The 27969-nt window shown below is 35.2% G+C and overlaps 1 protein-coding gene across 7 annotated transcripts in view; it reads left to right on the top strand.

Moving 5' to 3' along the window:
• LRCH1 (leucine rich repeats and calponin homology domain containing 1) overlaps positions 1-27969 on the top strand; it is a 129245-nt gene that overhangs the window by 81194 nt on the left and 20082 nt on the right. For 4 of the 7 annotated variants that reach the window (XR_010652932.2, XR_011738013.1, XR_011738014.1 and 1 more), the window contains exons 9-19: positions 339-451; positions 4050-4117; positions 5164-5250; positions 7567-7656; positions 7767-7803; positions 8485-8556; positions 10780-10827; positions 12012-12084; positions 17908-18012; positions 24752-24861; positions 26989-27126. Coding sequence is in view for 2 of the 7 variants with exons in the window: in XM_065857529.2 (XP_065713601.2) it covers positions 339-451; positions 4050-4117; positions 5164-5250; positions 7567-7656; positions 7767-7803; positions 8485-8556; positions 10780-10827; positions 12012-12084; positions 17908-18012; positions 24752-24861; positions 26989-27126 (941 nt within the window). In the remaining 5 variants the exon portion in view is untranslated. The remainder of the gene's footprint in view (positions 1-338; positions 452-4049; positions 4118-5163; positions 5251-7566; positions 7657-7766; positions 7804-8484; positions 8557-10779; positions 10828-12011; positions 12085-17907; positions 18013-24751; positions 24862-26988; positions 27127-27969) is intronic. The other 3 variants (XR_010652939.2, XM_065857661.2, XR_010652935.2) reach the window with 2 other exon arrangements.

The raw sequence follows: 27969 nt of genomic DNA, 5'->3' as shown, positions 1-27969 counted from the left end.
TCCTGAAATACTCTGGCTGTCCAACTGTGTTCTTGTGCTGGAACTGGCAAGACGTAGTTGGTATAGTTCAAAACTGACTCCATCAATGCCTGTTCTGGTGCTTCTGGTATGTGACTGTAGGAGCCTAAGGTATTGAGTTATTCCAACTTGAAAATTAATTGGCATCACTCCTTAGAAAGTGAAAGTCTTAATTTGCTTGAGGTTTTTAACATGCTTTACATTTAAACTTTGCTTGGTTTTGAGCTCTCTTAATTTAATACAGTTGAATTGTATTGAGTAACAAATGTTGAGGTGAACCAGAAATCATTCTTCTGTCTTTTTTTACTTGTTTTTATTAGTGGAATTCCATCAGGGATCTTCACACTTGATTGTCAATGATAAGTCAAGAGAAACAGGAAACCAGTTTGATGAATCAGATACTCTTACTACGGAATTTATGAGTTACATTAAGGCAAGTTTTGTGACAATTTTAAATGGGGGGAAATATTTTCACTGCTTTCGTAAGCATAGAGCAAGCAGGAATAACAAACTGATGACATTTTAATGAATAAGAGACCACAGGTGTTATTCATTGTCATAAAAAATACAGAAGGCAAACATAAACAGGTAGGTTTAAAGTGATTATAAGTAATCTAGGAGGTCAATTTACTCATAACTCTTTTTCTAGTATATATGAGAGTTATCCTTTAACTATGTATAAGCCTTCAAGAAAATGTGGCATATGTGTTCTCTACTATTTGCTTTCTGGTTTTTTTGCATTTGTTACATTAGGAAAATGCAAGATATTTCAGAGTTATATGTGGTGGCTAAAGTTATGAAATAATGTTACAGTATTGAAATACATTTTCTTGAATGTTTTAAAATTATAGTGGAAATGGAGAGATCTTTAAAGACAATAGATCATATTTAAAATAAAATTTATTATTCTAGGAACCTGCCTCTTACAAGATTTGGCGACTTCCTTTCTTGATAGATTTTGGGAGTATACGCTGACTCTCCTATGTACTTTTTAGATACTGTAAGTGATAGGAGAGTGCATTTGAGTAATTGTGTGTATGTTTGTGTGTATATAATGAACTATGCAAGAAAACACAGGTTATCCACAATATGAAACTTGGAGATGATACCCATCAGCCTTTTTTTTATGGAAAGGTCTGGGTGCCATTTTAATTCCCTTAAGACATTAATTACTGAACACTCGTGCTCTGAATTGCTGGTTACGCATGTCGTAGGTAGTTGCTAAATCCATTTGAAAGTATTACTCTTGTCTTTCTGTCATGGTTAATGAGCACTTGCTTATTAGTCATGGAACACCTTCCTGGCATGTGGCTTCTTGTTGGAGAATCGTCAAATGTGCTTTCTTTTGGAACTGTTTTTCACAATGAATGACCTTTTAGAAATTGTTCTGTTGTGCCTTTTGTCTAAGTTGTATTTTCTCCATTTACTTATTTATTTATTTATTTCTATTTGTGGCATTATGTTTAGTGGAATGTGTCTAGATGTAAGTGTCTGAAAAAGCTGCAATGGAATCCATAGAAATGTACTATGAGTCATTAGTGATCACTGTTGTGTGGTAGCTCATGTAATTCACTTGCATTATTATATAGCAAAGACTACCTGATGAATTTATGAATTAAATGTAGTTTGGTAGACTGCGTAGACTGATAAGTTTTTGAAAGATTCTAGAGAAGTTTTGAGCAAGTGGGTTTTTTCTGTGAAAATTCATTTTTCTAGATCCTTTGTAATGCAAAGATATTTAAGAAATAATAGTAGTGTTTTGTAACATTCCTGTGGGCGTGGTGTCTCCATTTATAGGCTGGAAGAGATTATCTAGTATGGCTATTTTTAGACTAATTTTCTCCTTCCATGGAGATTGTTAAGGGGTAGAAAGAGGCACTGTATCGCTTCAATCTTCCATACCTTCTGGTTTTTGTAGTAGCAAAGGTCTTGAAAACGTTCAGCTACTTGTGGAACCTCTGGGGTGGTAGCCACAGAGGACCAGCATTTAAAAACAAAGGGAAAAAAAAAAGTAAACTTTTCCCTTTCATAGTTACTAAAGACATGTAGTTATCAGAAAACTATTTACATACTAAATACATGTTGCTTATTATTGTTATTTACAAATAAAAATGTGAATTCAGTAGTGTTGACAATTAGGAAGAGTTATTTGGAGTTGCTGGAAATGTAGGATACTACAAGTTATCTTATATTGACTTGTTCTTTTGTGACTTTTATACTAAAAAAATCGAGGTTTTTTTTTGATAGTTAAAATATTAGTAGTATTTTTAGATAGTTAAAATGTTACTAAATGATCATAGGTTTGCTGCAAACAAATTTTCAGCTAATGCACACATGTGAGTTGAAAGAACTAGATAAAAGGGAACAGAATGCTTTGATCCTCTCCTGACAAAGGAGTAGACACATCTGAAACTGACCATACATTATGTTGTGTATATACTTTGTATTTCCTTTCCTCATTCTTCTCGCTTCATCATCATGTTTTTCAGTACTATACAATGTGAAGACTGTTCCTTTGGGAATGTCCTCTATCATAATAAGATAATATCATCCAAAATAATGTGTTGCAGACACTGGTTCAGTAAAATATAGGTTACTGTATTGATTTTCAGTATAAGAATAGTGCCGGAGTAAGCAGTTTAAATTTTTAAAATTTTGATATCTTCTTAACGTTATAGCAGTTGAGATCAGCAGTTGGTGATTTGGACAGGTAGTACATCCATTTTATTCTGAATATTTTGAACTTGAGGCATTTGCCTTGTGTGGATTTCTGAGTCTGTTGTCTTCTGTGGTTTGTATTTAGTCATGTACTAGAATGCCATTTGGGATAGTGGGTGTCTTCTAAAATTGAGATTCTGGTTAACCAAACCGTATGTAGAATCAGTACAACTTGCAGTGCAAAAGAGGGGCTTAGGATTGGAAGATTTTGTGATTTTTCAAATGTTAGTAATTCATGTGGCTTTATTTATCTTATTTATATAATTGTGCCCTCAGAATACAGATCACCTTCTAGAATAAATTCTGGGTTTTTTGGTCTTACAAAATGTGCCCTTCTCACAGGGAAAATCAACATACTTCATTCCCGTAAGGAGGAAAAGAATGGCTTTATTAGTTCTGCTGAGGAATGGGCCATCTTTTGGGAATGTTAGAGAAGCCAGTGCACTCTTCAGTGACACATCTGGCAGAGCTGGCCAGCCATCTATTGGTACAGGGTGATGCGATTGTGCCAAACACATGACACATAAGAGGACAAGCCTGTTGATTCTCTACTAGTACAAAAGCCCATCCATTCAGAGAGCTGCTGTATTTACTGGCAGCTGAACTACCTCTGTGTTCATGCCTATCTGAGATAAAAGAGAAAAGAAAATTGCACAGCACCAAATAGAAGCATACGAGAGTCATCCTTTCTAATAAGTAGCGCTTCATAGTTACAGGTAGGATGTTACAGCACATAGTTACAGGTAGGATGGGGGGGGCTCAATATGCCTACATTGAACCCAAAATAACCAGCTGACTGATATGCAGTTTTTGTTCTGATTTGTTTTAAAAAAATGTATTACTGGCTGTTAAAATTGTCGAAAAGGAATCCTGTTAATAATTATGGGTGAAGTACATAATTGCTACTGTTTGCATATTTGGAATTTCCTTGCTTTGTAAACAAATCTGGCTGCAGGAGGAGAGCCAGTAGAAGGAGAGTTAGGGTTGTGCTTAATTGAAACATGCTTGCATACACCAGAAAGGCACGAATGAAATCTGGGATGTAGACTAAAGAATTCTCATGCTGCTTGACTTCCTTTCCACAGTTAAAGGAAGGTAAGGGCTGTTGACCTCAATAAAAGCTGAACAGTGAATAGAAGATTTGGAATCAGTATCTTAAAATGGGGTAGAGTGAGGAGTGGAGCAGAAGGATTGCATTGCTTCAACTAACCACCAGAGCTGTTACATAAATTAGGTCAGTCCAGAGTCTGAAAGCAAAATTTATCTACCTACTTAATTGCAAAGTTCAGTTCTCAATATCACTTTGCTTACAGAGCAGAGCAGCAGAGTGTGACGAGTTATTGAGAATAGAAGAGGACACACAATGGCAAACAGACGAAATGTAAGTATTTTTTATGTATCTTTAAGTAATTAGCTGTGTGATTTCATTAGATTGATCAGAACTGGCATTTCCATATCAGTTAATAATTTTGTAGACTTGGAGGCATGACAGAAGCACACTTAGTGTGTGCTCGATGTTTTACACATTATTGCCAAATAGAGTAGATGTCATATTACAGCTAATTCATTTATATGCAGCAATAACGCTGTAATATTTTTTACCTATGTAGAATGCAAGCTTTTAAACAAAGTTTTTGATATTCAGTCTGTTAATGGCATTGTAAGAAAGGATTTTATCAGAACTTGTAAGATCTAAATTTAATGTACTTTTCAAAAAATTTAATCTAATTGGAAAGGAATCCCTTTATCTTTTTTCTTCTCTTGTCATAATTTTAACCCTGAAGCAGTCATTAATTCATAGAGATTAATTCAAGAGCAGAGCAAGTGAACGTCAGTTGCTGAGGAGAGTACCTAAGAAAATGGGATTTAGCATGTCAGTGTACCGTGAAGTTGTCATTAAGCAGAATGGTGGAGTCCTATGTGATTTAAAACAAAAATTGAAGGAAGGGAAGAATAAGTACTTTCTGAAAGAGCTTTATTGGTAGAACTATCAGACAATTGTGTTTCTAAACTCCAAAAAGAATTACATATGTTGAAAAGCAAAATAAAGCGTCCTGATCCATTAAAGAATCATTGTATTTAGTACTTATGTTAAAACAATACATGTGATGAGTGCAGTTAATAAAGAATCAAATATGAGTAAATAAATTTTCATTTTTAGAAGTCACTCTGTTTAATTAAGTGCTAAAAATTTTAGTTCATGACATTTGTTTATGTGTGTATTAGGTTAGGGGGCTTCGTTAAGGACAAAGTGCTGGAGATTTTTTTCATAAATTCAGCACACAGTAGTGTGCACAGAGGCTGGTTTGTCCCCTCTATAGTATTTGTGTTCCAGTTGGAAGATATGGCTCACAAACTGAAATTCAGACTATTTTTGATAATTGCTGTTGTGCCTCTTTTTTTGAATACCTCTTTTTTCTGTTACAGATTAAATTTATCAGAAGAACAAACTCTTGATATAGAAATGATAGAACAACTAAGAGAAGCAGTAGATTTATTACAAGATCCCAGCAGGTATGCTTACAGTAGCTTATATGTTAATGTATTTAAAATTTTTCTGTATGACTTTGGAGTTCTTTTTAGTGATGGCATTTCTGTAGTCTCCCTCTGAAATCAAAAGGAGAAGGAGGCACCAAGAGAAATTTACTTAGATTTCCTCCGACTACAGAAAGCGAGGCTTTAGGTGCCTGTTATAAGTGGCTAAAGTCAGGTAGGACGACTGAATCTGTGAATAAACTTAAGTATTTAAAAGAAAATAAATGCTTGTCCTACTGAAAAGGACTGACAAGAGTGGTGTAGGTGGTTCTGTCCAGATGCTTGGTATTGCTTTTCTTAGCATAATCACCTCAGAAACTGATTAAGTTCAAAACTAGGGAACTAATTTTTCTTCATTACTTCTATGAGGTCACTGGTTTAGAGCTTAATTTCTCTGAAGACTGGAAACCTCCTTGTTGCTTCCAACCTAAAGTATCCTTGTTTCTCCTTCTTCCCTTTACCAGTTCACCATGGCTGTTATTCAGTTTAAATGCCTATTTTGGTATCGCTTTTTCACCTAGCAGACCTTTCTACTTTTAAAGATAGAAATTCACTCCTGTTAGTATTTCTAGAGAGAAAATTTATCTGGCTTTATTTTGAGTCCCATAGAGAATACTTGAATTCTTGAATTGTATACTAAATACTTGAATTAGAAGTTTTCTGGCTTGATAAGAAGTCATACACATTAAGAAAGCTTTTCAGTTTCTGTGATTTCTGCCAGGTAGTATACCATTGCTTCCACACCTCATATGAGGCTTATTATTTTGTGGGAGAAGTGTTGTGATTAAAAAAAGGAAGAAGTCTGGTTTGGAAAAAAGTGTCAATAAAAAAAATGTTAGTTGTTAACCTCCTAATTTTTTTTTTTCAAATGTTACCCCAATATTACCTCTATACATAGTCTTTCTTATTAAATGTAAAATGGCAGTAAAATACATAAAATTATACCGTTTCTCCTAGCAAGTTCAGATGTGCTTTCATTAGTAACGCTGTAGCAAATTTGAAATACCTCTGTTCAAAATGGCTGATCATGTCATGTATGTCTCTGTTTTTCTACTTTTTTTTTTTTTTACATAGTGTTGGGTATTTTTTTTTGTAGTTTCACTTTCTTTTTCTAACCTTAAAATACGATTATTTATTTTTAATTTACTGAGTGCTCTATGGGCTTTTCAATGTCTGTGTCCTTTATGTTAACATCCAGATTTACCCAGCAAGATACACCTGGGTGCCTAATACTTGCCAAATGATACTGTAGAGTTTTAATCTTTTGGGCCATGAGTTCCTCATGCTTTCTTTTATAAGTACTGGATGACATGGCAGTTTGCAGTATATGTGCATTATATAAAGCAGCATGAGAAAATTTCATTTTTCACGCTGAATAGTTTTTGTGTCTTTATCCAGATCCCCAGAGGTATTTAAATGCTCCCATTGCTCCTTAGTTTAAGAGGCACAAAGCCTTTGTGTGCATTTATTAATAACTTAAACCTAGAGCATGTCAACAATTTTAACTTTCCCCAAAGAGGTTTCCTTTATGCATCAGTATAACTCCAGTCAGCTCGTCAGGGTAACCTAGTTGAAGTTACTAACTCTAGCCAGAATTATCCTTATCTCACACTCAAGTCCATTTAGGAGTTAGAAGGAGAAACCACTGTAGGGGCTGAAACAGTGGGTGATGCTGAGATACTTAGCATGCACTGACTGGAGTTCAGGGTAGATCATATCAATTGGAGCCATTGTCACTAACAGGTATGACTATTAAACTCTTAAAACACTTGTCCAGTTACTGCTGTCCTCATGTTTTGCAGAGTTTCAGACTTGACCTTTTTCAGTGTTTTCAGATGTTTGCTTCAGATTCCTGTATTCCCTTTCCTATATTCACTGCTTTCTTTCAGACTGTTGTCTGTTGTGTGAATTTATCCTTGTGCCACTTTATTTTCATCCACTTTAAATTAAATTTGAGTATCACGCCAGGATTGTGGCTTTTATTTGAACATAAGGTGCTAGCGGTTGGATATGGAAATATACAGTCTTCTGGTTGTTGAAAGTAAACAAGTCCTTTTGTTTTGGTATGACCCATTGCTCAGGGTGACATTTTGCAGATGAAATCATTAACATTGCTTTGACTGAATTGGTGATAGTGAAGTGGCAGGAGGCATTTCAAAAGGTTATTAAGAGATAACAGGTGTATACCATGACTATAAAAGTATTTCAATTTATCTATTGATTTGACATCAAATACTGAACAGAATGGTTACCAAAGCTGTACCCAGTGCAATGTTTTTATTTCAAACCTTGCAGATTAAGCATGGATATATCTGAGCGCAGTGGTGTGAATCTGTATCCCATGGAACCAGCAACAGCTTTAGAATTTCAGGAATCTACAGTAAAGTGTGTTTATCTACCTTTTTTAGATAAAAATAATGCATTTGTTAGATTAATCATATTCAAGTTTCTCCACAATGAATTACATATTTGTATTTGTTTATCTTTATACATAGCGGTCAAATGCAGATGGAGATGTCTTCCCTTGGTCAGGTACGTTAATGAGTGTATCATTACAAAATATTTAGGGGAAAAAGGCAGGAAATGAGCCAACAATTATTAATCTACCAAGCAGGGAAGGGAAAAATTTAGTAGGCTGGAGGACAAAACTAGTTATTCTTTGACATTTTTATGGAATTGTTTTCATTTTTTTATATGCATATATAAAATTTTTTCTGGGTTTGTCAATTTTTCATCATAATTTCCCCTCCTTGCCCTGCCCCCCGTGCGGCTTTCATGTATGCCAGTTCATAGCGCAGCCATGTACACTCATCGACCATCCCACCCCCTGTCTCCCTGTTCTGGTGTAGGAAAACAGTACATTCATCAATGATAACCCCAAAATATTTTGTAAACTAAAAATGAGTGTTTTCCCAGAGCACTATCACTATAGTCACAGCGAGTACATAAAGTATGATTTGAAGTTTTACAGTGTGATAAATGCTGCTTGTTATCTGATCTGTATCCTGACTGGTGAACTAGTATTTTTTATGACGTATTTTGTTTAGATTTACATTATCTACCTGTTAGCACTGGCAGTGAAAGTATATAGTATCTGCTTATTTCTTGGTTCACTTTTCATCACAGTATTTGTAAAAAATACCACCATTATACAAAATAAGACAGAGTTCTGTTTCCAGTGATATAGAGTCTCAAGAGTTATTTATCTTACAGAGAGAAAATGCTGAAGAGGAACTAGAATTTCAGAGGAGAAGAGAGTTCATTATGGAGAAAGCAAAGCCTGAGGTGAGAACTTGTGAACAGGGTGAAAAGTGGTCATTGAGTCAGGTATGGGGCTGTCTGGATGCACTGAATGGATTGTTGTGTTCTGTCAAATTGTGTGTGGAAACGATAGTGGGTTGAAGCCCCTTGGTTTGTGGTTGATTTTTTGGTTTTGTTTTCTTTTTTCATCCCCTTAGCATGATTCTCAAGGTTTGGCTGTAAATTGAAGTTAAGACCTATCTCTCAGGAAAAAAAAAAACTAATATAATGAAATTAATAAGTCTTTTCTTCCAGTAAACACTACAGTACTTGCAGCAGTTGCCTTCCCTTGGAAAAAATAAGTCACCTCAAAGTTAGATCTTCAACAAAATGAAGCACTTGATTTTTCTTCCCTGTCACCCCAAATACTCTTGTAGTTACCTAAGCTGCAAAGTTATTGTTAACAGCAGTAATTTTAATGTGTTTAATATTACAAACACACTGTATATAGGTTGAGACAGTAGTTTTAAAGTTTCACAAGCATTTAAAGTTTTGTGTACATTGCAATGACTCAGAAATCAAGAACTATTAAAAAATCTGATTAAAATTTTTGGTACCTAGGTTATTACTTCAGAACTTGTTTGCATAGGGGTTTTTGTGACTGCTCTTGCAAGATGATTCTGAGAACAAAATTGCATAATGTTCTATATATATTGATAGTATCTTAATATGGTCTGTCTTATGCAGATACAGATTAAATCTCTTTTGTCTTGATGCTTTCGGATATTCTTACATATAATCATCATTACTGTCAAGTAGTCCTATGATATCGTTGTGACTTTGTTAGTCTTAATTTTGTCTTTTTTTTTTAATTTGAAATTTTAAAGAAAAAAAAACCAGAAGTTGCATCATCTCTTTTGTTATATTGTTGTACATTGGGGTTACAACACTTGATTTGAAACAGTTCTTACTACATTGCTGAGATTAACAGATAAGGGAAATTTGGCATGAAAATATCTGTGTTCCTTGTGTTTTGATGAAGTGTTTAACAAAGACACTGCTGATTCACTTTTAAGAGTCTTTTAAAAACAAGAAATAAATCTCCCTTAACTCTTGCAGAGGGCCTGATCTGGACTGTGTTACGCAGGTGAAAGCACCTGACGTGTTCTGTAAAATGGAAACACATCTTGCAAGAGCAAGTTTTTAATCACGTTACGCTCTGTGTAGTACAGTAAGCACTCGTGTTATTACGTGTGTGTTACTAAATTAGTTCGATTTAGCATAAATTCAAAATTACGACTAGCGACCTGCATGTTGTGAGAGAGATTAAACCTATAACATAGGCAGAACTACCAGGTCTGTCACAAGAACACAGTCGCTGAGCGCAGGAGTGCTCAAGTGTGGGAGTCCGCAGGTAGAACTGGCTGGGGTCAGATCAGTAAGTTTTCTTTCTTTTTATTCTAAGTAATACAGTGATTGAGGTAATATTATGAAAGATGTCTAAAGCTGAAGAATTTTCTTTTTTAATGCTTGAGAAGTAGCCAAGAAAGGTCATGAAGCAAAATGGGTGTGTAATCTTCTGTCCCATCTTGCTGACTTTTGAAAAGCTCTGTGACTGTTGAGACCAAGTGTTCCAGGTGCTATGTTTTTATTTTTGTTTCCATGTTTTATTGATTTAAAAAAAATGACCCTAAGGAAATTATTTACAATTGAATTATGGTTTGTTTTTACTTATGATAGTTTTGTTTCTGCTGACTTGAGTTATGATTAATGCAGAATTAATGATTGTATTTCACATTTATTATTGTGATTTATGTGTTTCAAATTTAACTATAGAAGAAATGGCAACAAAGGTAGGTTATATTGCAATTGTAAAATAAATTACTTATGGAATAGGTCTCTCTTCAAATCTGTATTTAAGAAAAAAAAATTGATATTTGTGTATTAAACTTTTTATGATAGCTTAATTACAAAATGCATGAGACAAAACTGGGTACTGCATTTGAACCAACAAACATTAAATTCTTATACATACAGTTATCACTAAGGATGGAAACAAAAAAAATATTTTACAAATCTGGGTGAATAATTTCCACAAGGTGGTGGTGGTTGTTTTTTTTTTTTTTTTTTAAATGGTGTTCAACTAGCAATGAAAGTATTTATTATTCATGAAATTAATTGTTTCAGTGAGCATCATGAGTAAAATATCCTGTCATGGTATGTCATTAATATGGTTACTGAAATGTGGTGGTGGTGTTCTTTTTGCAGAATGATATAATCGTTTGGAATACAAGTGGACAAACCTCTCACAATGAGGTAAGATGATAGTGCCATTTGTTTGTCTCTTATGTATTTTGTATGAATGATTTATATACTAAATGAAACATGTAATTGAATATTACAGAAAATATGACTGAGTTCATCACAAACTGCTATGTGGTTTATTTGGCCTGTGGTTTATCCTTCTTGTCTTAAGGGATTTACTAGGGTATAAAAAACGTTCTGATAAGCTTCTTTCTGAGTTATGTTGTTTAGTTTAAAACATTTTTGTTTTTTACATTTTGCTTTTTCTGCCACGTTTTCTTTTTTTTTTTCTCTTCATTGTTCCACAGTAACTCTGTTGATTTCAGTGCACTTTCTTTTTGCACAGTTGTGACATGTCTTTGATCAGTTTTCAGAGAAGAGTCTGATTTTTATTGATCCTATCACTTTCACGGTGCGAATCTCAGCAGAAGGTCAAAAAGGGAAACTGCAGGGAGCTCCTTATGGAGATTATTTCCCCTGGTATTTTCTGTATAGAAACAGATCTTCTCCCTCTCCATTGCACTCTGGATGGGCATCTTGCAAATTCATGAGCATCCAGCCACCTTGCACCAGTCTTATAGCCCCTGCCTCCCTTAGGAATCACTTTTTAAAATAGGATTCCCATTATGGAAATTGGTTATAGGACTCATTGTATGTTACCATGATCACACCTCACCTTCTCTTGTGTGCTGTTGCTTTGGTCTTCTGCTGTGACTGTTAGCCCAGCTCAGGGTCAAGGGCAATCCTGCTGTGAAGTGTATGCCTAACTCCCTCTTTTCCACTTTTTAGGCAGAAGTTCAGTGTTGCATAGAGAATACCATGCAGAATGGCAATTAATTCTATGAAAGAAAGAAATATATCTAAGGAAAAATGCATCTTTGTTTTGTTTTTCTAAATGTACTATGCCACAAAAATGTATGTTTCATGGAAATAAGAAAACTGATAAACAATTGAGCTTATTTATAGCTAGGGGGAATATCTTGTAGTCTTTGGCCAGAAACTCATCTTTTCCAGCAAACTAACAGGACGGAATAAAAAAGGGACATTATTAAGGGTTTAAGACTATATTGTGATCAGAATCTGGTGGAGTAGTTGTAGCATGCAGTATTGTTAACTTTTGCATTTTAATACAGTCAGTTGTGCTGAGATATTCTGGATGTTACTCTTACTTAGATTTATGTTCTTGAATTATACAGAACAAGGATAAAAGTCCGAAAATGTCTCCTACTACAAACACCACAATCCCTTTTGGCCTGAAACCACGATCAGGTAATGTGGGAAAGAAAATTAACCAATTTCATGTACTTTTTTTTTTTTTTAAATCTGTGTTATTAATAGACATCTGTATTTTTTTCCCTTAAGAAGTCAGTAATGAAACGTTGTCTATACAACACTTAGAAGATTAGGACATTCTAAGGTTATAGGTTTGAATCAAGATCGAATTTATAACAACTATGTATTTAGCACATTATATATGGATCATTTTTCATCCCTTACAAATAAATTAGGTGTTTTATAAAATTATGTGTATGTATGTTTAAAAAAATGTGTGTATTTATATAAATACACATTTTATACACGTATACATACGTATTATCTGTGCTGATATACCAATTGAAATATAATTTTTGTTTAATTGATATGTAGTGATACAGTTTAGATTTTGTTGAATAATATATGTGAATAATTGGGCTTATTTGAAAATGGTTATGCATTGCTTTGAAAATGGTTCATTGCAGTGAATCTTTCAGTAGTTCTGCTTGTGTAAGGATCAAGCCTTATAAGAAGATTAGATGTTTAGTTCAACCAGCAGCTGGGTTTAATGAATTTTCAATGCACTAAATGTGCATAACCATCCATCCTTGAACAAGATGTAGTTTATCTATAAAAAAAGAAAAAAACTATTGACATATTTGAGGGCTTGGATAACAGCTTCCTTTAAAAACAGGATTAGCTACAGGATTAAACTCATTTTTTCTCTTCTCCATGCTGAAGTAGTCAATATTGTTAAGTCATCTCGCATCACCTCCAAAGAATAACCTTAGGTTTTTCAGTGTGTTTCAGTGTCCTAAGACTAATTCTGGTTTCTCGCATTCACCACAAATGCTTTTAATCAAATTCTGGTAAACCACTGCAAGCTTGTAGTTTCCATAATAAAATATCTTGGCAATAAAGGCAACAGTTTCACATTTAAATGTTTAAGAAAATGTACCCATAGATTTGGTGGTTAAAAAAAAAAAAAGAAGAAGAAAAACTTCTAAAAAACAAAGAACAAGGTAATGAAACAACCTTGTTTCATGAAGAGGATATTTTAAACTTCTCATGTTGTTATGATATAAAAGTTTGACAGATCTGTTCAGTTGCATTTCTTAGTTTGCTGGACTATTAAAGTCTATTCTTGTATGTTCCTCATGCTTTCGAGATGTTATTTTATCTATATATTTAAAGTCTGGGTTCAATTATGAGCAAATTAGTTCTTTCAGGATTTGGAGAAAACAAACCACTGGGTAATATTGCACAGTCCAGTGGCAACATTGCAATAACACTATTAGGAGAAAGCCGTGTGAAGACAAATGGGCCTGTGCCGTGTTGCTGCTGGCATGAGCTGTACCCTGGGTCCTGCTGAGGGAAATCTGCTGCGAGGACTGGAACCAGTGTTGTGGGAGAGAGCACAAGGCCACGACTTCTTGTTCAAGTAGTAGTTTAACGTGCACTTCCAAATCTTGGTGTATCAGTGCACCAAGATGCCCTGTACCTAATGACTGGAATAAATTAAGTCAAAGTAGCCTAGGGAATCTTTTTTAGAGGATGACTAGAAAGACTGGATTGCAGTAGTTGCAGTCCTTTGCAACAAATCCTCCAAGTCACACAATGGAAGATCAGATGTGCGCAAATCCTACAGTTCTTGTCCTGTCTGTATTGCAGCTGTGTATAGTCTCATTAAATACCAGTCAGTTGGTTATAATCTGTGGATTTTCTCCACTGCACCAATTCAAATTAATATATTTGAATCTTTTTGATTATGCTAATACTATAGTGTCTTTTGGTCACAGCTATGGGTTGCAGAAAACTTGATAATCTGAATTGTTTTGTTCCTTTCAGTATCATACAGTGCAGAGTCACCAACCTAGAGCCATTACTGCACAATCTTTCACCTCATCACATTCAATTTCAGTCATGTTACCTTAAATTTATACCATGGTAAGACAGGGGAATTTGGTAATGGTAAAACATTGGGTCCAACTTAAAAAGGAAGTTTATAAGCTGTATAGCACAACATAAAATGAAACCTTGCAAAGGAGCAGTGAATCTGTATATTGTTTCCTTTCCTGCTCCCACCCTAGAATGTCTTTAAAAGTGGTATTAAAATTTGTTCTCCTAACACATGGAGTAATTTACAGACAGAAGTAGTACATGACTGAAAATACTGGCATGTTTGTGAATCCTTCATGTTTTTCCCGTTAAAGCTGGCTTGCTTGCCGTGTCTCTAGTTTCTTCACAGGATTTCCTTTAGAACTTTTGTTCAAGTATTGTTGCAAATTTGAGCCATTCTATCACTGTCTGAATTTGTGCTTTATTGCCATTGAGCTGGGCTAGTCTACGAGTCCATCAGTTTTGTGATCGAGGAAAGTTTTTCAGCTCAGTTTATAGTTTATTTTAATAGCTTTTTTTTTTTTTAATTTATTTTTCATTTAAGTTCTTCATGCCCTTATGGGAAATCTGAAAACTCATTGGAAATGGGTTTTAGCTGTTCAATTTCATTAGGGCTTACATTTTAATTACTGGCTTCTATAAATCATTTAAATCTGAGTGCAAGATTAAAATAACATGAAAACATTCTAACTAAAAGGTGTACATCGTGCTCTGTGGAAAAAGCAGTGGCAAATTTTCAGTGAAAATATATGCAACCGTAGCTTTCTGAAACTTGAGAGTTTATTTTCAGTGTGTTTATTTTCATCTATTTTAAATGAATGTTACTTTGTATTTGACTTCCCTCTCCCCCACCCGCATCATTTCATAATTGTTTATGTCTCTTGGAAAGGTGAAAGTAAATAGATCTAAGCTTTTGGTAAGGATTCCTGGAAGTGCTTCCAGGGGATAAACCACAGTGGCTTAAACTTCGGTGTTAGTACGTACTTATGTGTTCAGGACTGAAGGTCCTTTTATTCTTTCATTTTAAAGCTAGGCAAAACATTGGGAAAATTCCTATCTGATGGCTGAGATGGTACCCAAAGAAAATGTTTTGCAAAGTAATGAATGTGGTTTGGCTTCTTCACAGATTCTTTTCAATGGACAGGTGTTTACACAGAAGGTAAAAAGAGAGAGAATGTTTTAATTTTTCAGAATATTTCCTTCTGCATTTTAAATACTTTCATGGAGTATGGGCTTCTCAAATTCACATTAATTTTGAAAACCTTAAAAAATAACTATTGCCAGTTTTCTTAGAACCGTAGTTTTTCTCTTGGGAGGTGCTTTTGCTCTCTGAAAAGGAATCACTCAAAATAGTTAATAAATTTAAACTCCTTATGCTTGATTCATTAATTGATTAAAATGTTCAGAGTGGGGCCAATTGTCAAAACTGAGTGTTGCAAAGTTCTTGCCACAATATCTTTAATATGCCAGACCTTGAGACCTGAACATTTACTGATACATCTTGAAGTACTGAAGAATGTTGTTTTGCTTTTGTTCTGTGCCATTTTGAGGTCACTGTGTTTCATAGTTTCCACTGAAGAAGGTGATAGCAACCCAGACAAACAAACAAAAAATTGTATCTTGAGAGGCTGAAAGAAGCACTGACAAAACTCAAAATTACGAAGCAGTTTGTATGGGAAGTGAAAAGTTGTTCCCTTGAAGCTCTTTCGTTTGTATAATTGTGAACCCACTGTCTTCATTTTGGTGACTTGTAGAGGATTTGAAGCACAATGTGAGTATCTGTGGACATGCTTGTCTGGCTGGCTGTCAAGTTGGTTGGAACACATAATGATCATTAGAACTTGACTGTGTATTTCCCTCTTTTGGGTATTAGTTACTGTTTTTCTAATCTCTGAATCTTTGTCCCTTCTATTTGTTTTCTTCCCCTAGTGGATTATCTGTGTATTTTGGAAAATAATGAGAAGCCTAATTGCCAACATAGTTTAGGACTGTTCATCATTTGCTGTAAATCTGTGTTCCATCACCCAGTGTTGATTTTGTTCAGTTGTGCTGACCCTTGAGTTCAGCTGAACTGTTTTCCCAATAGCCAGAAGCAGTAAACTGGCTGTGTGAAAAGGTCTGGCTAAAGAGAGAGAGCTCGTGAACAGCTGAGTGCAAAGGGAAGTTTAAGGTGAAGTTTTATATGACGCTGTCTGAATTATCGTGTTAATACAGATTCCATAGAGGAAACTCTATGTGACTAAGTTACTTATGTTTGTTAATTTGGAATGGACTTTGTCTGCTTACTGAAACTTTACCTTGGACTTTCTTCTAATATGAAACAGTTTTAACTGCTTTTTGATCTAGGTAGTAATTTTAAAATGATTTAGGGTTATGGTTAAGCATTTAGAGTAGAGGTAGTTTATAAGCTCCAGTTTAGTTTGAGGAGCATGAATGTTGCTCGCATGTGGGATTTGTTAGATAAAACATGGAAATGTACGTGGTAAACCAAGTAATCTAGGGAGTTCATAATTTTTGTGGCAGAAGTAGTAAGGAACAGTGTGATCAGATATAGGAAACCACTTGTCATTGTGAAGTGCAGAGAAGGAGGGATTTGAATTCTATATGAGAAAATAGGAAACCAGTGGGGAAGTTTGAAAAGGTTGATAACATGCTGAAGATAAGCAAGGAGGAGATATTTTAAGGATGTCAGTGTCCAGTTCTTAAACACTGTAGAATGGAGGTTTGAGGAAAGCTTGGGCAGAAAGACTTGCCATAGTCAGAGAGGAGGCAAGTGCAGAGTAGATATGGTGGGGAAGGAATAAAAATGTCCAGTGAAGGATTTGACAAACAAAAAAAAGGTGTTGTCATGACTAGTTAAATGTGAGAAGGCGGAATGGATGGAGACTGTCTTGCTGTACAAGTTGAGCTCCATAATGGGTTGGTGCCTGGTCAGGAACTGTATGCATGTCATGCTTTTACAGTCATCTGATGCATAGTCTCCAGACTATTCGCGAGGTCTGTTCCACAGACTCTTTTGCAGCCTCTATGGAAATGTGTGATTTTGCATGCTCTAGGGAGCCCAGTTGCATCAGTACTGAATTTGTGCTTATCAGAAGTCTTGTCTGCAGCTGAGGTTTGCCAAGGCTTGTGATGCAGACTCAGGATCACCCTTTGAAGCTATTGTATGTTGGTTCCTGTCCTTGGAAAGTCTGCAAAGGTTGCTGAGGACCAGAACTTTCCTGGGGTGGTGGATCCATTGTGGGGTTGGATTTACTGCTGGAGGAGTCAGCAAGAAGTAGTGCTGCATGTATTATTAAGTGAATTAAAACAACAGGAAAACATCTGTAGTACCTGTACTTACAGGACATATTTCAACAGAACAAGAAACCAAGTTGCTACTTTTCAAAATCAGCTAGGAAGTTGTAATGAAATAATAATTTCTTATAGATGTGTAAATTTTATTTGTCACAGAATCACAGAATGTCTTTGGGAGGGAAGTCGTCTTATGACATAGTTGCAAAAAATACCTAAATTTGTGTTCTCCAAACTTTTTATTGCTGGAACTTCACAGCTTATATATTTACCTTATGATTCACAGAGTCAGGGTTTTTATCAGGCCATAATGTAAATATCTATGGGTACTTTTTCTTAAAAGTGTTTGTAAGCAAGTTGTGTGAAGTGCTATGGTTACAATTATTTTGCTAAGCTTAACAGCCTTAACTGCACATATAATGTATGATTTGCAAGTACTAACATGTAACTTCTCGTTCTTCTTATTCTGCACCATCTTTCATTCTTTTCTCAAAAATTACGCATTATGTATTAATCACCTTTGACTTACATCTTCGTCATTACCATACAATCCTAATGCCATATATGAAATGCTGCTGCCCCTTTTTATCCCCCTCCGGTCCTTACACCACCATGGTGGGACTGGCTATCACCACCCTCAAGCAGACCCATCCCTCAGTCTTCCTCCTATCTCCTTCAACACACTTACACAGGGCCAAACATGGGACAACTTTAGCTACAGTATCCCATCTGAAGGAGACAGTGACAATGGTAGGTGTTCCAAATATAATTTACTTAATTTTGTGTTTTCAGAAACCTCAATACATGGCAAATGCCACGTGTGGCTAAGGGTGAAAAGACAGTAAATGAGTGAGGAGTGTCACCGTTTTCAAGCCGGGCAAAACAACTTTTCCCATGATATCAGCTTCAATAACTTTTTCCAATATAGGTCAATTTACTTGCTTTACTTTCAAGCGTTTATAAATTTTGTACTCAAACAGCAATTAATTTTTCTATGGTCTTTTCTGCACTTTTTAAGGATTTATTTGATAGGTACTGGCTGTTAATAAAAATATCCTGCCCTCATCTGCAGTTAATAATGCGAGTGCATAACTAACTAAATTAGAAGAAGAACCCATGAAGAAACAAAGCTGAAACAATCGTCTAAGCAAAACCACTGATTTCTGTCCAACAAAAACTGTTAGTAAACCGTCAAACTTATCTGTGCATAGCAAAGGCCAGGTCTGTTAGTGGATGTTGTTACTGTTTTTGTTTTGTTTTTCTCCAGTATGCTGTTGTCATAGTACATTAAGTTTTGGAGCTAATAGGCAAAGCGGGCCATGTTTGGGCTAGTTGTCTGCTGCACAAATAGTTAAACATCAGATGGAGGAAACAGAACCTAGACAGTTTAACTGCTTGTATATACTTGATGTATTTTTTTAAAAGACAGACTGTTGTTATTCCTATTGCTCTGAAGTAGAAGGGTGTTTAGGTATTGGAAGGCAATGAAACTGTCAAAAGCATCAGATTGAAACAAAGACCACAAATCTTGAGTGATAAAAGCCAACATACTTAGTTTAGAATGCCTACATTCTTAGTTCAGTTAATGGCTTGACAATACTTGTTATTGCCACTGTGTTGCTAATTATGAAACTGTAGAAGACAGCATATATAAGGAACTTGCTCTGTAAGGGAAATGGGTATGGAATATAAGAATTCTTTACTAATGGTAAGTTGAAAAACTGAATTTCCTTCATGATGGTATGAAGCTAATTTGATGTTTCACTAAATGTTGTAACAGAGCAAAGGAAAAGCTATGAATAGTTCTAGCAGTGCAGAATTTGTATGAGGTCAAAATTAAAAGAAAAAAAAAAATCATCTTCCTCCAAAACTGGTTTGTTCCAGACAAAAAGTAATCTACATATTACTTTTTGCTTCTTTCTTCATTTTAACAAAAATGAATCTTTTCTGTCAGCAGTAATCTGTTGACATTTGAGGAAAATGAGACTCGCAGAGCTGATTTTACTGGACTTAATGTTGTGTATTTCCGATAGCAAAAGTATTGACAGTTTTATCAAGTCAGCTCAGCAAAATGTAATCATCATAGGAAAATAATGTTTCTGCAGACCCTTTCATATCTCTAAAACAGGAAGAGAAACATAGCTCGTCCTAAATGTTGAATGTTCTGAGCAATAACATATAAAAATTAATAACATTTCATTTACATGAATATGGAGTAAAATCCAAATCAGCACTGCCAGTTTTGGGCAGCTTCATGGCTCACTCATGGAAATAAATGGGGAAACTCATATACAAGGGACCGTAATTTATATCTTGGAGTCACACTATCGCATTCCCATATTAACAAACATTTTTTTTCCCAGTGTATATGGGAAACCATTATAAAAAGTCTCTTATAATTTCAGTACCATATTTGCAACATTTGAAATGTATTTTAATTATAAAAATCTTATCTCACTAATGTACTTTCTTCAGTGGTCAAAATTTGAAAATACTGTAAATGGTACAATAAGGAATTGTATTAGTGAAGCTTTTGTTATAGGCAAGCTAAGGGAATGGTAGAGGGAAACTTATGCTGGAAAGCTAATTCAATATCAAGTTTTAATTAACAAGATAACACTTTCCATTCATGTATTAAAATTCAAGTGACTTTGTTTAGGTTTAGTATGAAAAACCACATATTTAAAAAGTGTTACCTCCTTGAAGCTGTATATCTGCTAAAGAATTCTCTGTAGGGGAAGGCTGGCTGTGACCAGGGAGGCTGAATCTGTGGAGGGCTGGATTCTTCCCTGACTTGCAGGTTGCATAGGCATTTATATCAGCAGAGTATAGTGGCAAAACATATTCCAGTGTAATTTGATGGACTCAGTTTGTACTTTTTAATTTTCCCTCTAGGAGGAGAGACCATAAACATCCTGGATTTAAATATTAAAAAATGTGCATGTTGTCATGAACTGTGCTGTAAATTTCAGTTGCACTACACTAGTTTGTTTCTGCCAGTTAGTGATAGAGCCTTAAGCTTAGTTATATTATTAATAGTTCAGTAAATAGCATGATCTGTGTTAATCTAGATTTGTTACTAGATTAAATGGGCAGTATAGACTAGCTTGTGCTTATGCATTTGGAAGAGGCATCTTCTGTCATTCAAATCTTAATCCGAATGCAAATATTAGCATTTATTACCTTGGGCTCTTACAGCAGAACATTGCTTTTACAATCAAGACTGTTGCCTTTCTGTTTTAGAGTGTAGGCATATGTTCCTATGGTGGGAAGTAACTTGAACCAGAGACTGTTCTCTGGCATTGAGGTTAGTTGGCACAGCATGATTCAAATCCGTACCTAAACATTCTTACTTCCCAAAACAGGATAGCTGCATTTAAGCTGCATTTGGGGAATACCCTTTGCCTGTGCTACTCCTTGAACTGTACCTAGACATTGCGTACAAGAAAGATGGGTTTGTACAGATCAAAACTGTACCAGGAATCAAGAGTGTAACACTATGGATGTGAGCAAGAAAGTGCTGTAGATTCATGTACCAGCTCTGCATAGCCTGGGGTACAGAAATACCGTATGTCCCTCTTAATACTTCCTATCATCTTTAAGGTATCTATCTAATAACAGCTCTGTAATAGAGGAGGTTGAGTCCAGAATTTCTGGGAGGTTAGGAGGCTTGCAACAGCTGGGTCTCCCAAGAATAGTGTCCATAACCTTAGGGAATCTTCCATTTAGCAAATAATGACTCTGTAGAGCAACTTTACTATTACTTAAGTTTGGAGTGAATAAATCAATCAAATGGAAGTCTAACTATAGACTTTCAGCCTGACTTAACTTCTGCTTGGCAATAGTCCAGTCTTTTTTTTGTCATATATTTATAGAAGCAAGTTAAATCATTGAGTTGTTTACCTGAAGGATAGTGTTGTCAAACTAAGTACTCAGGATACTGAATTCCTTGATGTGTTACAGTGCACCTCTGTGCATTCTAACTTAGTACAAAAATGAAAATTTTCACAAATGTTTGTGCTTGACTGTGATATGTCAAATACATATCATGTGTTCTTAACTGTTACCGATTTAACTTGTTGAGACTTGTAAATTTTTTTTTCTTTTTTAATGATTGGAACAAGTTTTACATGAACCTGGCTTTTCCATGGGTTCAGAAAGCTGAGAACTCGCTACCAGAAACAGTCAAAAATAGACCTTTGAGATATGTGTGAGATGTGGGCTCCCCTAGGTGGAAGACATGTAACACAGAGAAGCAAGCAGTACTCAGCACTGCCAAAACTTCCTGTTTTAGAACATTTTTCTTTAAATTCAGTATATAACTGAAACTTTTATAACTAATTGGTTTGAGTGTGCTTTTTGTTTATTTTTTTAAATCAACCTTATTTCATTTAGCAACTTAACCGTGGGTATCCCACTGCCTTGAGATTAGCCTGCCTCATCCTAATGGTACAACATATGTCTCATTCATTAATAGACTTAAATAAGTGAGGTTAATATTTACTTTTCATGAATAGGTGGTTGTAGTCTGAAATCTGAAGGAAGTGTGCTTGGCACATTCATATCAACTCAACAAAGGCCGAAACAAATATAACTGTGGCCAAACTGAATGAAGACCATGATAATACTCCATGATACATGCAAAATTAAACATAATGTATATGAAGTACTGATTTTGTATAGAATAGTTTGAAATGTTCCTGCTGCTAATAAAGCTACAAAGGGATCTAAATATCATTTAAATATGGTATTACTCTTTGAGAATGTTTTTATTTAGGCATTTCATCCGTGAGAGGCAGCACAGCTCAGTAGTCATTAGTTGTACAATGAACTCTTTCTAACATAAAAATCTTGGAAATTGCAACTACAGTGTTTAATAAATGTGATAAGAGTTTTTTATTTCACCTCTTAAAAATGTAGGAAGAGTCTCCAATAAATTGTTAGAGTTACTAATGTAGAAATTTTAATTCGGTACAATTTTGGAGTTTAATAGAAGCCTCAAGTACAAATTTCTGCATTTTGAAAATTTGAGTGTTGATTTTTCTGTGTACATGTTGTAGCCATTCTAAACTATATGCTTTATTTAACAACATTTTAGAAATTTCTGATTGTCTGACTTTTGCCATATACAAGTTATGTCATCAGAAATTTACCAATCTATTAATCAGCTGAGTTTAAAAATCACCTAAATCAATAGGTAATGCTTTTGAAATGTGGTAGTTAAAATCGGGTGTGTGGATTGTTATACTTTGTAACAGTGGTTACAGTTGTTAATAGACTTTGTAAGTTTGGGTATGTGGATATATAGAAGTCATATTTATAAGTATGTTTCTATACAAATTGTTCAGAAGCGCATATCTGTTGATACATAGGTGCTTTGGAGATAATGTTCTATTCCAAGCTCACAATTTGCCTTCTACAAAGGCAAAGATTCCAGTCAGTACAGCTCTGGACCTGTTGCGTTTGAAGGCATGGCTCTGATCCTCTCACCTTCTGTGTGGGAGGTCAGCATAAGGGATGTTTTTATTTACGATGTGTGCACCTGTGTGTACATCCTTCAGAACGGGGACACTGGTGAAGCTGTGTGGTCCACCTGGAGAAGGGGACTGAGCTGCAGGTGGTGTCTGTACTTCTGTCCTGGACTTTCTCTCTAGGACACTCTCCCACTCTGCCAGCGGGATTTCTGGTGATATTAAGGACTAAAGAATGAAGCTTACTAACATTAAGCTATAATATTTAGGTGTTATGTTTAGAAGCAATTTTGTTTAACAAATAGTCTTAAATATGGCATTTCCTGAAATTACGGGTGTAACAGTAGTGGAAGGAAGCAAGTTTGGTAACTCTGGCCATAGTTAATTCTATCTTGGTGTCTCTGATAATTAACCTGAGGACATGTTCGGAGTTTCTTGCCTTGAGGTCCTTTTTCAGTAAAGAAGGGAAAGAGCAATGACTGTTGGCTGAAATGCCTTAGGTAGTGTCTGTCTTTCCCTTTTGGTGAGAAAAGCAGCTTAGTTTGTTAATTTTTTTAACTTAACCAACCTGTCTACAATTAGATGTGATGCCTGGTGGCTAGAGTTGTCTAAGATTTCAGACTATTTCTTGTAAAGGAACTTCATTTTGTTGATCTGAGTCCTAGATGCTGGAGGGTACCATGTTGTATGTTGGCCCTGAACTGATGCAGGGGCTTCATTAACCCTACTTTTGGTCAGAATGTAGATGAAATATCATTTTACTAAGAGTTCTTTGTTTATTTTTTTTTGTTTTGTTTTGTATTTTGAGGACTGGTTTTTAAAATTCTGCCTGTTATCCATATCACAACCTAAGTAAAAATTATTGATGTGCCACAATTTTTAATGAAACATCAGAATTACTGAGCTTATAGCCATGTCTGCCTTTCTTAAAGTCAAAGTAATTAATCATTTTTACTCCTATAGTAGGTGCTATTGGCAATTTGTACACTTCCAGTTTTCTGATACACATTTTGTGAATCAAGTGGCTGCTCTCTTCTGTCACGTTACTTATTGACCAGAGAGTATCTATCTTTAATTGTCTTAAATTAACAAAATTGAAACTGAGCAGTAGCTATATGTAAAAATGGAGGTTTCTAAGCTTTGTACTTTCCACCCCCTTAATTGGTACATAGGGTTTCATGTTGTGTTAGGAAGGCAGAGGTGGGAAATTAATATTATAAAATGCTTCCTTCTTTTAAGCAGCATTGTTTTCCATAATAATCAAGTTGGCCTATAGTTTAAGTGGCAAAGAGCTGACAGTTCCATCTTTTTGTTCTTCAGAGCCATTCAAAACAGTCATTGATCAGAAAAAAGGAAGGGTAGAGGTGCATTTATGCAGATTTCATGTAATTATTTCAAGGAACTGTATGTGGACAAAGTGATACAGTCAACAGAACTAGGACTGGTGGGTGGGAGTACTGTGAGGAGTTTGCACAATGCTGCATTTGCAATACAACTTTTTAATGTAGGCAGACTTATTGAATGGTGAAGTTGCCCACACTAGTCTGTTTGGTGGGGGAGTGGTTTGGGTTTTTTTAGTATAAACCTATCTAGTAAGCAGTTTGTCCTGTGTAGGCAAATGCTTGTCACACAATTCAGCATCCTGTAGGAGAGGGATCTACTTAAAAGAATAAGAGGTGTTTCCTGCCGTATTAGATACAACCTTTTGTACAAATCAAAATCTCTATGGGACAGTGCTGCTGCTTGATGCTCTGATAAAACTTGCCTGTTTTGATTAGGATTTGGTTGAAGAATTATCCACTCCAATGGTGGCACATGATGCTGTTCAGAGCAATATCCAGAAAATATCCTTTTATGATTTGAATCCAAGATAAGATTTTTCTGTCCTTCTGAGGACAGAGAAATTTTCCAACAGTTTTTGCTGGAGGCAGTACCTGAGGATTTTGCTTTGTTTAGAAATTAATAAATCAATGTGTTCATTTTTTTAAACTAAAATCTGCCTTTTTTTAAAATCATAGTGTTCTTAAGACCACAAAGAAATTTGGAATCAATAGACCCACAGTTTACAATTCGAAGGAAAATGGAGCAGATGAGAGAAGAGAGAGAGCTTGTGGAACAGCTACGTGAGGTGAGTGTTGGTAGAATTAATTTGTGCTGATGGAATATATTTTTAAATCTTACTAGGAGAATATTAAAAAGGTTAAATGAGGCAGTGTTACTTCTGCAAATTACATTGATGAGACTGTTTCTGAAGTGCTTTATCGTGGCCAGATGTCTGTACTTCAGGAGAGGTTTTGTAAAAATGCGAAATAATAATGAGAGTTACCTGAATGACATACAGTCAAACAGCATGCCTTGCACTGATGGAATTAACAATTTATTTAATTTCATCAGAAAGGATGAATCTACCATTTAAGAGGTAGAGAGGTCTAGAAACTATTTCCTAACAGCTGGAGAAGTATTCAATCTAGCAAGTAAAAGGCATAATGAAATCTATTAGTTAAAGCTGAAGTTAGAAACTTTTTTCTGAAAAAGAAGCAGTTATTCAGTGGTGACAAACTTGAAAGAGAATTGATCCATTTCTTGAAATCTTCTCTTTTAATTAGTTCCAGTCTCAAACCAAGAACAAGAAATGGCATTTAACGAGTGTTGTATGTGCACTGTGCACATAAAAAAAAAAGCAACCTGGTCTATTCCAAATAGTCTTCCAAGAGTCAAATCAGTCTTTTAAGAGAAAGAATTTTTAATTCATTAATTTATATAAACCTGTTCGTAACAGATTTGGAAAAAAGTCACCAAACGTATTATTTCCGTACAAGTCTCATATACCAAAAATGTTTTCTAATTAATTAAGTAATCCAGTGTGAAAACGAAACATTTTATTAGTGCATGCGATGCACTCCCCAGTTTGGCACATGGGACTACTTGAGTACTGTGTCTAATAAAAGAAAAACTGGGCAAATATAATGAAGTACCAGAGTGAGTTCAGTGGAGTTTACTTTGTGGTGAGGGAACACAAACAAAGGATGTACGAGGAAGAAGCTAAGAGCTGGATTTCTTTAGCTCAGAGAAGAGGGTGCTGAGAATAATCATATGACTGACCTCAGCTGCCTGAAGGATAGTAATACAGAAGATAGAGCCAGGCTGCACGGTGAAAGAAATTTCAAGTAGCTATAAGAAGAAAATTCTTTGCTTTAAGGGTGGTGAAACACTGAACAAGGTTGCCTGGAGATGAAGTGGGATATCCTTCTTTGTAGATATCCAGAACTTAACTAACCAAAGGTCTGATGTCACTTCAAGTCTGTTAGACTAGGTCACCTTCAAAAATCCTTTCCAACCTACACTCTCCTTTGATTCTGAAGAGAATAACTTATTTTCATCTAGAACACCCAGCACAGATTGAGGTAATGTATTAATAGAGAGTAATGACATCAAGAAGGTTCAACTAGGAATAAGAAACATCTATTTTAAGATAAAAGAAGTACTTATCTTGGAGAGTTAAACTAAGAGTTATCTCTAAGTACAGTGTTGGAAAGGTTTCAAGATTGGAGAACAGTTTAAGAAACTCATCATCTGTAATAATTGTACTGTAGTTTTGTGTGTGTGTTTGTTGTGGTGGTTTTTTTTTTAAGGTTTTTTTTTTCCCCTGGAAATTCTCGATGTTTTCAAAGTATTTTATTTTGCAATATCAAATTCTTTTCAATGAGACTTCAGTTTTACTTAACAAGTACTCAAAAATTCTGTTATTAATCGGAATGTTTTGCTTTGCCATTCGTGTCTTTCTGATCACTCTAATGCTTTCAATCTAATTTTTAGGCTACTGGGGAAATATTGTCTTTTACTCTCCACTTGTACAGTGATTAAGTGCTTCAAAGTACTGATGATAAAGAAAATTTGAGATAGGATAAGTAGAAGACTTGGGGCAATGGTGAAAGGAAGGAGTCACATGTAGCACAGTCACATGACTGACTGCATGCGTATGTGTTTCTTTATGTATATATAAAATAAATGCATACTATGACAGCAGCATTTTAAGTGTTGAGTCCTTCTAAGACATTTATGTAAATTAGTGACCAACATAGGGTAGAGGAGGTCGAGTTTTAGTTTTCAAGGGATTAGTTATACAAGGAAGTCTGTTTCTTGCTAAACCAAAACTGGCTATGTGTCTGCAGCGTGGGAGAAGCTGAAATATATTCCCTATTTTTCCCCTTCATCCATTCCTATATTAAAATGTGTATGGGTTCTTCATTTGCAGAACATTGAAACAAGACTAAAGATTTGTTTGCCTGAAGACTTGGGGTCAGCTCTGATGGATGGTGTCGTTCTCTGCCATTTAGTAAATCACGTTCGTCCCCGATCCGTAGGAAGTATTCATGTACCTTCACCAGCAGTAGTAAGCTGAATGTTTCTTGTTGCATTTGGGTGGGGAAAGAAATGTTTAAAAAAATCACTGGTTTATTACCAAATGATATTTAGTTATGTAAAACAGGTTGCTGTTCAATGAATATTCTTTGCTATTAAGGGCAACATTGACATTATTACAAATGCATTTGAATGTACGTGTTGGTAAATATTTGCCATGTACAGCTGGATGCTCAGTTCTGAGAACAGTATGTGGATTTCAGAGGCAATCTATCAGAACTTCCAAGAAGACAGATGTTAAGAAAAAGACATTTTCTCAGATGGTCTAGTGGAGTTTATTTTGCTGTTGCTTGATTTTAAATTACCTCTGTGTTTGCTAAAAATATGGCATTGCAATGACAATGCAAACTTGAATTTCTGGGGCAAAACCTGAAGTTTTGTTACTCTCTCTTCCCCTCTCTTTCCATCTTCTCTTTTCTTTAGATTAAAATCTTGTGATGTTTTCTGTAACAAAAAACCAAATAATTTAATTCCATTTTTGTTTTGTTTCAACTTTATATTGATGATGCTGTCTTGCTGGAAACAGCTTTCAAGTTACTTTAGCCTAGAAAATAAGTCCCTAGTACTATAGTGAATTGTTTGTTGAAGTGGATATTCAGGAATTGCCATTGTTTAACATCTTGCATTGAAAAAGTAAAATAGTGAGGGAGTGTGGTGGGGTTTTTTTTGTTTGTTTTGTTTGTTGGTGGGTGTTTCTTTTTTTTTAGTAACAATACTTCTGGAATTATTTCATAAGTAGTCTCGAGTGAGACAAACTATGGAAATATTGAAATTCTACAATAATAGGAAGTTTTTTCTTCAGAGACATGAAAAT

This window comes from Patagioenas fasciata, chromosome 1 (assembly GCF_037038585.1).
Source record: "Patagioenas fasciata isolate bPatFas1 chromosome 1, bPatFas1.hap1, whole genome shotgun sequence".
In the NCBI taxonomy this organism is placed as follows: Eukaryota; Metazoa; Chordata; class Aves; order Columbiformes; family Columbidae; genus Patagioenas; species Patagioenas fasciata.
Note: the sequence above shows the minus strand (reverse complement) of the source record. Positions and strands in the feature narration are given on the sequence as shown.